The sequence below is a fragment of the Macrotis lagotis genome, chromosome 1, assembly GCF_037893015.1.
Source record: "Macrotis lagotis isolate mMagLag1 chromosome 1, bilby.v1.9.chrom.fasta, whole genome shotgun sequence".
NCBI classification, from domain to species: domain Eukaryota; kingdom Metazoa; phylum Chordata; class Mammalia; order Peramelemorphia; family Peramelidae; genus Macrotis; species Macrotis lagotis.
Window position 1 is genome coordinate 160,868,326 of NC_133658.1, and position 14,313 is coordinate 160,882,638.

Genomic DNA, 14,313 nt, shown 5'->3' on the forward strand with positions numbered 1-14,313 from the left:
GGTCCCTGGCAATGCTATTTATTACACTCAAACATTTATTAAACATGTTATGTGCAGCAGGTACCTTGCTAGGTGATAAGAGTACAAAAACAGAGAAAAATAGTTCCTGCCCTCCAGGAACTTAGTGTCTGCTGGGGGGGTATACTAGCTGTGTGACCTTAGGGACAACATTTCTGATTCTTATGGGGATGCTAACTGTAGCTCTACCTCCTTAGAAGGTTATAAGAATCAAGTGAAATTAATTACAAAGCACTGTAAATCTTGAACATAGATTACACATTTTCGCAATTGCTATTATTGTCGGGGAAGAAAGCATGATTGTGATTTTTGAAGGAAAAAAAGATTATTTTCCTCAAAGATTTATTACCCTGAGAGGGAAAATTAAAATATATGAAAACACAGAACTCAAAAAGAATATATGAATAATGGTCCAGTAGGATGTGTTACCCAAGTGCATGTTATTTTGAAATAATTGATGTTTCAATTATTGAAACTGAATTCAATAATTTATTTCATAGAATTCAAGAAGTTCTGGGTTGGAAGGGGCCTCAGCAGCTATCTAGCTCAGCCCATATCTGAAAAAGAGTCCCCTCTCCAATGTTGGAGTGGACTAGATAGGTGGTCATCTAGCTTTTGCTTGAAGATTTCCAGTGGGGGGAAGAATCTACTTCCTAAAACAGCTTATTCTGCTTTGGGAAGTAGATGGTTAAGAAATTTTTCCATATATCAAGGCTAAATTTTCCTCTTTTTAAAATCTATCTATTACTCTTGGTTCTGATTCCTCTTTCATATGTATATATATATATGTATTGAGGCATTTCAGTCATGTCCGGTTTTCCTGGCAAAGATATTGGAGTGGTTTGTTAAGTCTTCCAATTCGTTTTATAGATGAGGAAACAGAAGTAAGCAGGGTTGAGTGATTTGCCCAAGGTCAAACAGAGTAAATATCTGAGGCCAGATTTGAACTTATGAAGAGTAATCTTCCTGACTCCAGGACTGCCATTCCATCCAGTGTCCCACCTTACTGCCTCTTTCATATGACAGCCTTTCAGATACTTGAAGAAAGGTATTATGTCCCCCTTTCTAAACATCTTTTCTCTAGAAGAGTCTCCTAGTTCTTTCTTAATTAAGAAATTGATGTAGCTAGGTGGTGCAGTGGATAGAGTCCTGGCCCTGGAGTCAGGAGGTCCTGAGTTCACATGTGGCTTCAGACACTTAATAATACCTAGCTGTGTGATCTTGAGCAAGTCTCTTAACCCCACTGCCTTGCAAAAAAAGAAAAAAGAAAAGAAAAGAAAGAAACTAAGGGACTGAGAACAGCATGGTGTAGAACAATAAAAGGAAAGTATAAGAAAAGAAGCAACAGAAAATGTTGAAATCAGATAATCACTGATACTATGAACAATACATTCTGAAGTTCTCCCAAAGGAACAAGTAAGACTTAGTTCAGGTGAGCTTATACAAAAATCAGAGAGAAATAAAGAAAAAATAATAATGAGAAAGTGGTTAATGAAAAAGAATAATCCATAGACATTAGAAATTCAGAGAGCAAATATCTTCCAGTGAGACATTTAACTCTTTGAACTCTTGTTTCTTCATTTGCAAACTGAGGAGGTTAAATTAGATGAGCTCTCATTTCCTTTCCATCTCTAAGGCTATGATCCAATAATCCTATTAGCATGATTTTTTTTCCCTTTTCTAAGGAGGTTTTTAAAAGATATTATCTTAAATTAGAATATTTCATATTTACAGGGTGCTTTTAGGTTTCCAAAGCACTTTACAGACATCCTCATTTGATCCTCATGACAGCAATCTAAAGCGGGTGCTGCCATTATCTTCCTTTTACAGATGTAGAAACCAAGGTTCTGAGTGACTTTTCAAGATCATAGTTAGGGTAAAAAGAAGGTTTCAAAGCTAGATCTTCTGAATTCCAAGTTTATCATTCTAACTACTAGACCAAAGATAAGTTAGTTTTTATAAGAATGCTCATTTAAATCCTAACACTGTGTCAGCTTTCCTTGAATGACCAAATTGGTTTCTGTTTTGCTTTGTCTCAGTAGTAAAAGAAATTCAATCTTAAATAATATGGGAGTTCTCTTACATTTATTTTTCTTTTCTTTTAAATTTCATTTACACAAAAAGAAGGCAGTGACAACTGCCAATTTCTCATTGGAAATTAGAGAAGTGAGAAGAGGAAAATAAAAGTCTTGTTTGGATTCTGGCAAATTCTTTCTATCCTTTAAAACAGTGGTATTAAACTGAATTAGAAAGGGAAACTTGAAGGTCTTATATTGATTTAGAAAGCCACAAATATACATTATGTTTTGTTTTATTTATTTTCTAAACGTTCCCAATCACATTTTAATCTAGTTCAGGCTACACTTTGGAGGAAAGAGGCAAACAGAAGTAATTTACCCAGAATCACACAGCCAGGAAGTGTCTGAGGTTGTATTTGAAGTCTTTCTGATTCCAAGTCTGGTGCTATATCCACTGAACAAACAGCTGCCTTGAAAGTCACTGAAAGAGAAGTAACCATTAGACAATCTGTTTGTTATTTGTTAGGAAAATCAAAGAATAATTTAAGTTAATGTCCTTTGAGATAATCTTCGAATCCTTCTGACCTTGAAATTTATTCTGATTGGGGCTAGAATTGATACTGGCAGTCTTCAGTCATAGGAGGTTAGATTTAGAACTAGAAAAGACAGAAAAGGTCATCTAATCCAACCCTCTCATTTTGGAAAAGAGAATCCTGGCCTTAGTGGTGATGTACCCTGTCCAAGGTCCAATATAGAGTAAGCAGCTTGGATTTGGAATCTTCCCCAACACTGCAGCAAATGGGAATTTACAGAGAGGAGGAGAAGGAATAAGCCATCACTTTTTGAAAAGCCGTCTCCCAAGGGCTTAAACATGAGCTGTGCTAGTGACCAGAACAAAACAATTATTCCTATGGTCTAGTCCTGGACTGAGGACAAGCAAGAAGCCCATTGGTGGTAGAACATATTGGTTAATAACTCTTGCTGCTTAACATAGTGCGTGTGCAATTTAGCAATTAACAGCCTTGTGTTGCTTCGCCATGTGCTCTGCCTTGCAAATCACATTGCTCCCTTGGCTCGTGGGAAACAATCCGACTGTTCATCTGACAGGTGTCCAATGTATCAGATCCCTGTGGCCAGCTAGGGGACAAACTGCAGAATTCCTGGGCTTAAAGCAGACTACAGCCAGCCAGGAGCCTGGAAGCCAGTCACGGTTAAAAGGTCCCATTAATTTTCTATCTCCCAATTGTTTTGGCTAGCAGGATTTTTGGAGGTAAGACAAAGAGAAGTGTGAAGAAAACAGATCTGTAATGTAAATTTGGCCTGGAGATTAGTATTTTCGGCTGCAAATACACGAGTGTATGGCAGCTTGGTGACAGACTGATTAATTCATCTTGTTTCCATATCATTCAGTGTCATAAGTAACTGTAAATGTACTTAGTGTTCTAAAAACCAATTCCTTTCTTGTTAATTGTCAATGTGGAGCAGCAAGGTGGTGTGGTGTAAAGTATACTGGCCTTGGAGTAGGGAGGACCCTTGTTCAAATCTAGCCTCAAACATTTGGAACTTATATGTGACCTTGGACAAGTCACTTAACCCTGACTGCCTCACATCCAGGGCAGTCTCTAGTTATCCCAATACATATCTGGTCACGGGACCCAGTTGACTCTGGAGGAGAAAGTAAGGCTGGTGACTTAGTACAGCACCCCCTCCCCCAACATACTCAAATCCAGTTCGTGTGTCTTTCATAGCATCACCTCCCTAATGCCATGATCTTCTTTGAGAATGAAGGCCAAACATTATTATTGTCATTGTAGTGAAAAGAGCATTGATCTAGGAGTGTAGTCTTGACTCTGCTATTAACTCACTTTGTGATTTACAAGTTACTTCCTGTTGATACCTCAGTTTTCTTATTCATGAAATGAGAGGATTGGAATAGATGACCCCTAAAGTCTCATCTACTTCTAAAATTTGAATGAAGTAGTACTCTGTAATCCTTCCATCATGCAAATGTCCACATGATACTCATGTTTTCAGTCAATCAACAAACACTTATTAAATACTTACTTTAAGCCAGACACTGTGCTAAGTGCTAGGAATGCAAATACAAAAACTATCCATTTTACACAAGAAAGAGATAATAGATATCACTTTGTTTCTAGATAATGTATTTTAATTGTCAGCATGATCTATAAGAATTAGTGTCACCTTTGGACTTCAAAATCCCTTAATAAACTAATGGTTCTTTTCATCATTTAGGGATTTGCCTTGAAACATTTCACCTTCTCTGCTCATTACTTCCATATCTTTTCCCTGTTCTTTTTGGCGAATATAATAGGTACTAGTTCTTGATCTACCTTGCAGAGTAAAAAATCCAGGAGTATAAATATTTAACATCCCATAGAGTATTTTATATTCCTTTTTTTTCTTTTTTGTAATATTTTTTGGCAAATACAATGGACACCTAGTTCTTGGTCTACCTTGCAGAGTAAAAATCCAGGAGTTAAATAAACATTTAGCTTCCCATAGACTATTTTATATTTCTTTTTTCTTTTCTGTAATATTTTTGGCAAATATAATGGGCAACTAGTTCTTGGACTATCTTGTAGAACAAAAATCCAGGAGAATAAATAAACATTTAGCATCCCACACAGTATATTATATTCCTTTTTTTCTTTGCTGTAATATCAGTATCATCCTTGATGCCTCACTCTCATTTCACATATCCAGTCTGTTGCCCTATCTTGTTTTTTCAATGTCAACAACAAATATTATATATATTAGCTTATCTCAATTCACTCAACTACTATTCTAATTCAGGCTCTTATTTTCTCTCAACTAGTCTGTTACTCTAGCAGCCATTTTGATCTCCCTGCTTCAACTGTCCCCATATTGCAGTCCATCCTCTTCTGACTTACCTGACTGATTCTCCTAAAAGTATTTCTGATTATGTCATTCTTTCACTCAGTAGATTCCAGTGGTGCTCTCATGCTTCTAAGATAAAATGCAGGCTTTTTCCAGTTTGACAATCTTAGCCCTTTATAACCTGGTCTGACCCTACCTCTCCAATGTGTTGCATGTTACTACCCTTCAAACATTCTACATATCATCCAAAGTGGCCTCATACAGTATGCTATCTTCCAATTCCATACCTGAAACAGGCCTGGATTTCATTCTCTCCTCCTAGAAATTCTAGTTCCTTCTAAGCTCAGTTCAAGCACTATTTCCTACATGAAACTTTTCTAGATTTTTGAATTCAGCTGTTTATGCCCTTCTCCAAAAATAATTTTGTATATATTATGCATATACACATACGCATATATGGGTATGTGTGCATATATACATCTCCCTGCACTAGGTTTTAATTGCTTTGATATCAGGGACTACTTTACTTTCGATTTTGTATACCTAACTCCTAGCACCATACTTGGAACCCAGTGGATGCTTAATACATACTTGATTGCTTATGCTTAATTTTGCTTTTGGTTTGAACTGGAGAAGCTACACCCAACCTTATAATATCTGTTCCACTTCGCCTTATTGTCCCCTTATTCTTAATAGCTTCAAGTTTCATACATCTAGTTAGATCAGTCTTCTTTTACAGACCATGAAGATGATAATCTATAGGAAACAACCTGGCATTTCTACTTGAATGACATTTTGGTTAAGTGCTTTGGGGCCTAGTAGAGTAGAAAGAGTTCTGAATTTAAAATCTAAGCACTTTGATTAAATGCTGTTTCCATTACCACCTATGTGATCTTAGGTAAGTCATTTCACCTTTGGTGGGAGGGAAGTCATTTTTCTCCTCTATGAAATGCAGATTTGGATGATGTTTCAAGTTCCTTAACTCCAAATTCTGTTTTTGTCATTTGATTCCAGAAGCCTATGAGCTAGTTTACTTTATATTTTCAAAACTGTATTTCAGTAGAATTAATTTTATAATTTTATAAGCCTTTTATACATTTAAAAGCATTTTTTTCTGATAAGGGAATCCATAGGCTTCATCAGGATACCAAAAGATTTAGTGACAACCAAAGGGTTAAGAATTTTTCTTATAGATCTAGTCTCATTCCCTCCTTTTCTTTTTTTGCAAGGCAATGAGGTTAAGCAATTTGCCCAAGGTCATACAGCTAGATAATTATTAAGTATCTGAGGCCGGATTTGAACTCAGGTTCTCCTGACTCCAGGGCTGCTACCCCTTATCCATTGTGCCACCTAGCTGCCCCATTCCCTCCTTTTACAGAGGAGGAAACTGAGTTCCACAGAAGTGAAAGTGACTTGGCAAGGTCGCACAGTTAGTATCCATCAGAGCCAGGATTCAATCCCAGGTACTCTGATCCAACATCAGGGCTCCTTTCTACCATTGCCATCAGTCAATCTCTCACTTTATCAATCAGATTTATATCTATATATGTATGTATGTATGAGTATGCTGACTATATATGCATGTTTATGCTATGTCATAGTTGCTATTGATAATGCCAGTCATCATTTTTCTAATACCACATAACCCTCTCTAGTTTCTAAATGTTTTCAAAGATATTGTCTTAGGGGCAGCTAGGTGGTACAGTGCATAGAGCACGGGCCCTGGAGTCAGGAGTACCTAGGTTCAAATCCAGCTTCAGATACTTAATAATTACCTAGCTGTGTGGCCTTGGGCAAACCACTTAACCCCATTTACCTTGCAAAAACCTTAAAGAAACAAAAGACATAACAAAGATATTGTCTTATCTAGTCACACTTTCTATACACATTATTAAATATCTTCTAGATATCTGTCTCTGCAATAAGCACTATGCCTTCCTTTAGGCCCTAATGTACTACAAGAAAACCTCTTTTTTTTCCTTGTGGAAGAAGACAGCCTACAGTGTACTTTCCTGTCTTAATTTTCTCACTGGATAATTCTGCTAGTTGCAGAAAATTTTCTAACTTTTCCCAGGTTTTTTTAAATTGTATAGTAAAGGCAGAAATTTTGATATTTGGATGCTGGGGAGGGGGGCAGGAATTTAATGACCTAAATGATGCCATAGAAATGGATACGTTTGACTTTCAGAAATTTGTAAAAACCAGAAAATGGATAAAATAATAGGAAATTGCTCCACTAGAAAAACATGTACAAAGTATCTACCTTCCTGGAAGGGAAGAGATTAAGGAAATCAATTAAATGTTTAGACAAAAACTTTTAAAAAGGTTGGTAGGATAGCCAAGATAGCTAATGCAATGTAGACTGCATTAAGAGAAGAGAAATTTTCCAAGAATAAGGAGGTACTATGTTGTTCTTTGCCTTAAGTCACATCTGTACTATCATGTTCAGTAATGGGCAGCACATTTTAGGAAAGACAATGATAAACTTTGGACAGATAATCAAAGGGAAGGCTTCTCAAGTACTTAGAACCTTTATCCATAATTACTTTTCAAGTATTTAGTCACAGGGATACTTTTTCAGGTATGAGAAATGAACTAGAGAGCCAATGATGTCCTTTCTAGCTCTGAAATTCTCCTTTTCTGTGAGTCTTGATTCTGATTCCTATCCACCATATAATCTTTTCCCTTTTTCTTTCTTATCTCATATACTCTCTTTCCCTTATATAATTGTTTTAGATGAAACAATAAAAGAAAGATAATTTGTTGAATGTGAAATTTGGGGGTCAGCCCAGTAAAACCTCAAATCTATGAGTAGGGCTTTTAAGCATAGGAATAGTCAGGGTAAATCCTTATGACTTTTTGCTCTAGCTCACTTTAATAACATGCTTTCATTAGGATATAAATAGGCCTCATAAATATTATTTAATGTAATACTTGGGAGTTGAAAACTAAATATGATTGTGTATACTGTGAAAAGAGGACTGAATCTGAAGTCAAGAGATTGTTGTTGAAGCTGCTAATATCTTTCTTCCCTGTTCAGATTAGTTTAATCTATTCTATAGATCTCTTACAAATTCCTAGGTATATACATGTTGCCTCCTCCACCTTTAGAGTATAGGCTGAAGGCAGGGACTGTCTCTACCTTAGCTTAGTACCTGATACATAATGAATATTTAGTGAATAATAATGAGCTGATTATAAAATGGTTGTAGTATCATAGTCACCTTATTCTGTGTAATATTGTTGGATGATGATGATACCGTTGTTTTTCTTGGTGTTCTGTTGCCCACCTCTTTTTCCTCCACCCTTAAAGTTAATGTCTTAACTGCTTGTTTTCCTTTGTAGGCCATGAACCTGGTCTTATACAGCTGGTGAATTATTACAGAGGGGCCGACAAACTTTGCCGAAAAGCTTCTTTAGTTAAGTAAGTGTACATTAAACTTTGTATAATTTTTTTTAGATTTTTTGCAAGGCAAATGGGGTTAAGTGGCTTGCCTGAGGCCAGATTTGAACTCGGGTATTCCTGACTCCAGGGCTCTATCCACTGCGCCACCTAGCTGCCCCTGTATAATTTTTTAAGCATGCTTTTTTATATTGAAAATTTTTTTTAAAGAAATAGGAAAAAAAGTTTACTTTATGCTTATTTGGCAACACACTAGAACTCTTATTTTAACAGCTAGGTGGTTCTGCGGATGGAATACTAGGCCTGGTGTCAAGAAGACATGAGTTCAAATGTAGCTGTATAATACTAGTGGTATGATTGTGGACATCTGCTTGTCTTAGTTTCCTCATCTGAAACATGGGAATAATAATAGCACCTACTTTAAAGGATTGTTCTGAAGATCAACTGAGATAAAACTTATAAACCACTTAGCACAGTGCCTGAAGCCTAGTAAGCACTTTGTTTTTCAATTGTGTTTGACTCTTCCTGACCCCTTTTGAGGTTTTCTTGGTAAACGTACTATATACAAAGTAATAGCAATATTACAGGATGATCAGCTGTGAATGACCTACCTTTTCTCAGAAATACAGTGATCCAAGAGAACTCTACTCAAACTAGTCTTTCTGCTTTACTTCATTCTCTCTACTCTCATCCACTCTCATTCAGCCATCTTTTTAAAAGCATGTCTAACCATCTCTCTGTCTCTGTCTCTTTGTCTCTCTGTGCCTATCTCTGTCCCTAAATCTTTGTTTCTCTCTGCATTTCTGTCTATCTGCCTCTCTCTCTCTCTTTCTCTCTCTTTCTCCCTCTTTCTGCTTCTCTCTGTTTCTTTATTTTATTTTTTCCTCTGGTTACATACAAAAAGAAATTTCAGCATTCATTTCCAAAATCTTTGGTTTCAAATTCTCTACCTTCCACCTACCCCATTTCCCCTTATTCAGAAAGCAAGTTACTTGATAAGTGTTCAAATTTGTAGTCATGAAAAACATTACCATAATAATCATGTTCTTAAAGTAAACATAAGCCCCCCCCAAAAAAAGAGAAACCTCAAGACAAATTAAGTGGAAAAAAAAAGTATGCTTCAATTTGTATTCAGACACCACCAGCTCTGCCTTTGAATGGATAGCTTTCTTTATCCTAAGTCCTTCAAAATTCTCTAACAGTAAAGTGACTTGCCCAAGGTCACACAACTAGGTAATTATTAAATGTCTGAGGTGGGATTTGGACCCAGATCCTCCTGCCTCCAAGACCAGTGCTTTATCCACTGTGCCATCTAGCTGTCCTAAATGCCCTAAATAACTATTATTATTAGCTATAACCAGGTTTTAAAATACTAATAAAGTAAGATAGTAGAATAATCTTTCAAAATTCCAAGAAAAAAAGAAAAAATGGCTTAAACTTTTTTTAACCTGACTTTAATAAAATTAACTTCATTGTTTTTAGTAAAAGTTAAAAGTGTGATCGTCATTTGGCTCTGACTTACTTGCCCATTTGTATATGGACATTTATATATGTATATAACTAATAACTAAGTTCAAGATTGAAATGTAGCATCCTTCTGGGAGACATCCAACACTAATTTGCACTTGAATTTTGAATCCCCTGGAGGAACATCTACCCATGGGATACTCTATGGGACTACACTCCTCTAAAACTGTAGCTCAAGAACACCCACTGATTCATTTACTTTAATGCCTAGAGGATAGGATAGCTAGATAGTCAAGTAGATGGAGTACCAGACTTGGAGTCAAGAAGACTCATCTGCCTGAGTTCAAATATGACCTCATACATTTACTAACTCTGTGGCCCTGGGCAAGTCACTTGACTCTTTTTGCCTCTGTCTGCTTCTTTGCAAAATGAGCCAGAGAAGGAAATTGCAAACCATTCCAGTATCTTTGCCAAGAAAATCCCAGATGGGATCATGAAGAGTTGAACAGGAATAAAAAAAAAAATAAATGTACAAACTAGAGAACACAGTTAGCTCAAAGTAAAGGCATATTTACTAAGGTGATATCTTGAGAAAATTAGCTACAAAACTTTTTCCCTCCCCTAGTAGATGCCATGGCCAATAAATGGGAATGGGGGGGGGGCAATATATTTTGTTGAGGTAGTGGTGAGAAATTCTACTCTCTTCAGGAGGCAAGGAGATTCCCTTTAGAACTGGTTCTTCCTCCTTAACTGGCTCTCTTCTTGACTGTCAATGCCTACAAACTCCTCTCTTCTTTGTCTTGAGAACTGTCCAGCTTTCCAAAAGACCACCTGAGCTATGACTGAGCTGCCAACCAGCCAGTGGCTTAACTTCCCTCTAATTCCACCAAGCTTGATTGAAACCATTCTTCCCACCTTGTAAGAGGGCAGCAAACTTCATATACAGCTTGTTGTCTGCATTAACTGTCCCTTACATTCTGTAATTTCATTAGCTGGTCTGAGGTAGCAGTGTCCCCTGATCACAACATCCATTGCAAATTTGTCACCAAAAATATCACATTGTCACTTTCCCCGACATTACTGAAGCACTGAGGTGCCTCAGTTAAATGAAAGGGAACACATGTAAATGAACAAGTCCTCCCACTGTATCCAGAGCAATACCAGTAGTCCTTTTTCCTATTAGCAGGTCATTGGGTATAGATAGTTCTGAAAGAGGCAGTGAGAAGCTTGTCTTTGTACAACATTCTCTTTATTTTAATCAACATAATGTTCATGTCTTATTATTCACTTGCTGTCATGGTCTTCTTCAGTTATAAAGGACAAAAATCAATCCCCCAACTACAGAAAGAAGTGTTGTTCACTTAACTTTCAGATGTAAGGCCTAGAGAAGTGAATTGTAGCAGGGAATGCAAATATGACTGAGAATCAATAGGTTTGATAAGTGTTTTTTTCCTTTGATTTCTAAGATTAGCTCTGAGTCTTCAGTTTGTTTTTCAGTGTTCACTGAGTTATGTCATTTCTACTTGAATCCTAGCCTGACTTGGTAACTTGAGTATAGTAAGGAGCCAACAAATATTGTTGATTTGATGTCTGAACACATAATCAATCAACAAGAAATTCTTCAGCATCCACAATATTCCAGTCACTGCTCTAGATTCTAGGTATACAAAGACCAAAAATGAGGTAATCCTTCCTTCTGTGGAGCTTAGAATCTATTAATGAAAACAATAGCCAGATGGTGTGATAGAGCACTGAACCTGGAGTCGGGAAGCTTCATTTTCATGAGTTCAAATCCAGTCTCTGATACTTACTATAGCTGTGTGACCCTGGGCAAGTCACTTAAACTTTTTTGCCAAGAAAACCCCAAAGTGGGGTCATGAAGAGTCTGACCCAATTGAATTGACTAATTAACAACACCTTTAGAAACCTTTATATAACACTTTCCTTATTTAATTCTCATAACAACACTCTGAAGCTGGTGCAATTAACAGCCTCTTTTTATAGATGGAGACACTGAGGCATAGAGAGGGTAAGGGACTTGTCCAGGCTCACCTAGCTAGTGTTTGAGACAGAATTTGAACTTTGGACTTCCTAATTTTCAAGTCTAACTATCCATTTTGCTAACTAGCTGCCTATATCCACATACAGAAGTAAATAGGAAATAAGATTTTTTTGGAGGGAACACTTAAGGAATAAGAAAGGGGTTCTATCAGTTAGTGATACTTGAACTGAGTTTAAAGGAAGTTAAAGATAGTACAAAGTAAAAATGAGTAACGTAATGCTTTCTAGGCATGGTGGAGACAAATTGTGCAAGAATGTGGAAGTGATCAATGGAGTTTCATATGAGACCAGTTTGAATTGAATGTATCAAGTGTGTGAAGGGGAGCAGTGTGTCATCAGCTTGGAGGGGTAGAAGGGGGATCAGATCACAAAGAGCTTTAAATACCAAATAGAGGAGTTTGTAGTTTATTTTAAAGACAACAGAGAAACACTAGAGCTTTTTTTTTTTAAGGGAGTGCCACAATCAAACCTATACTTTAGAAGTGCGATTTTAACAATTATGGAGGATATATTACAGAGGGGTAAAGGCTTGAGGCTGGGAGACTAATGAGGAAGCTGTTGCAATAGTTAGGCATCTTACTATAATTATTGGGGTCCTCTCCAATTAGTTATTATCTTTTTTTCTTTAGAAACTGAGGATAGCTCTACATTATCAAAGAGAACTGGAGAATTAAGCAAATTGTTTGAATAACTCAGGTCCCTTCTACCACTCTTCCTCTCTCCCCCAATAAATTATACAGATAATTGAGACAAAAGTGCTTATTTTTTTTTAGATTGTATTATCCAATTAACTTTGTCAACTTTTTACCTTGCCAATGTAGGTCTGGCTCAGTTTTTCATGAAATGTATTCTTAGGCAAAAAATGTTGATTTGAGAAGTTGTACACTGAAGAACAGAAAATATCTCTACTTCTTTGTGGATACTATTAAAGTTATTTTGGATGAAGTGGCATGTCAGAATGAGCTGGGGTATGCTTTTAACATTCCATTTGGCAAATGAACTCATGCCTCAGGGTATATCCTGTTTCCTTCATGAAAAGGCCCAAGGACAAGAACTAAGCCAGAAGAGTCCAGTCTTTGACTACTCTATTCCTCCTGTGACTGCTTGTCCCCTAGGTTGAGTAAACCAGACCTTACTAAAGAGTAATCAGAGTGACATATTGGACTTATTGAACCAAGGGGTTTTCTCCTACTTCCCACCCCCATGCCCCAGAAGATATTCTTTGGAATTAAATAAAAGAGGGCAACTGACCATCTGTTGTTATCCATTAGGTTAATCAAGACAAGTCCTGAATTGACAGAATCGTGCACATGGTTTCCAGAATCCTATGTGATTTATCCGACTAATCTCAAGACTCCTGTGGCCCCAGCATCACCCTCGCAGAATGGAATCCGCCATTTGATAAACAATTCAAGGACAGATGAAAGGGAAGTCTTCCTTGCCTCCTTTAATAGGAGGAAAGAGGGTGGAGAAGGCAATGTATGGATAGCTAAATCCTCAGCAGGTGCCAAAGGTTAGTCTTATGGCCATGGCTATACTCAAAAGAATAATTTTCTTTCTTCCTTTTATTTATGATGCTTTGCTGTTTCAATGATAACTGAAATATGATGTCCTGAGTCATCTTAGCCTGAGTGGTAAGATTCAATCTTTCTTCAAGGCCAATTATGAAATAGTGAGAGTTTTAGATCAACAGGAATAGATCCTACAAAGTTCCTGATGGCATATCAAGTTTCCTGTCCATGAGATCAAAGTGCTGAGTCCTTTCTCTGCAAATGAATAACATCACATTGAGCATCATGACCATCTTTTCAATTCTAGTTTTTCTTTAGAAATTGGTACAAAAAAGTAGCCTTTTGTAAGGCTGTTACATGCTTGTCAAATCTCTACTGTAGCACTGCCACAATAATGTTGAAAGGAGAGAAACTGAATAGCTAGCTTACCTTTTGGGTTATTTATGACCAGGATAGTTCCCCTTCATAATTTTGCATTTCTTACACTTACTGATAGAAGAAGGGACTTATGTTTGTGTACTCTCAGAAAACTGCTTTTTAAACTTGAGCATTATCATGTCAGAACAGCTCAAAGACTGTAGCAAATGTTATCCATGCTGTTATTACAAAAAATGTTTTATGTGATTAATCTCAGCCATGTCTATCATATAGCATGTGTGATCCTGGAAATCAGGAAGCTTAGGTTTTTCTATATCTGTCTCTGTCCCTCAAAAACTATGATTTGCAATAGATTGCTTTGTAGATTTGTAGAACTGATGATTTCAAAGGGACTTCAGAGATCATTCAGTCTAACCCCTACTCAGATTATGCCTCCAGTAGTGGTCATTGAGTCCTCTGGACAGTGATTTTTATTTTTCCCCTTCTACTATATTCACTCTCAAATAGCCTCTTATACAACTAGAATATTTTTTAATATTTTATTTCCCCCAATTATATATAAAGATAATTTTTAACATTCATTTGAAAAAATTTT

General features: G+C 36.7%; 1 protein-coding gene across 2 annotated transcripts in view; it reads left to right on the forward strand.

Annotated features, from left to right (window-relative positions):
* Positions 1-14,313, forward strand: part of TTL (tubulin tyrosine ligase) — a 43,486-nt gene that overhangs the window by 3,942 nt on the left and 25,231 nt on the right. For both annotated transcript variants that reach the window (XR_012473322.1, XM_074209287.1), the window contains exons 2-3: positions 8,244-8,322; positions 13,101-13,342. Coding sequence is in view for 1 of the 2 variants with exons in the window: in XM_074209287.1 (XP_074065388.1) it covers positions 8,244-8,322; positions 13,101-13,342 (321 nt within the window). In the remaining variant the exon portion in view is untranslated. The remainder of the gene's footprint in view (positions 1-8,243; positions 8,323-13,100; positions 13,343-14,313) is intronic.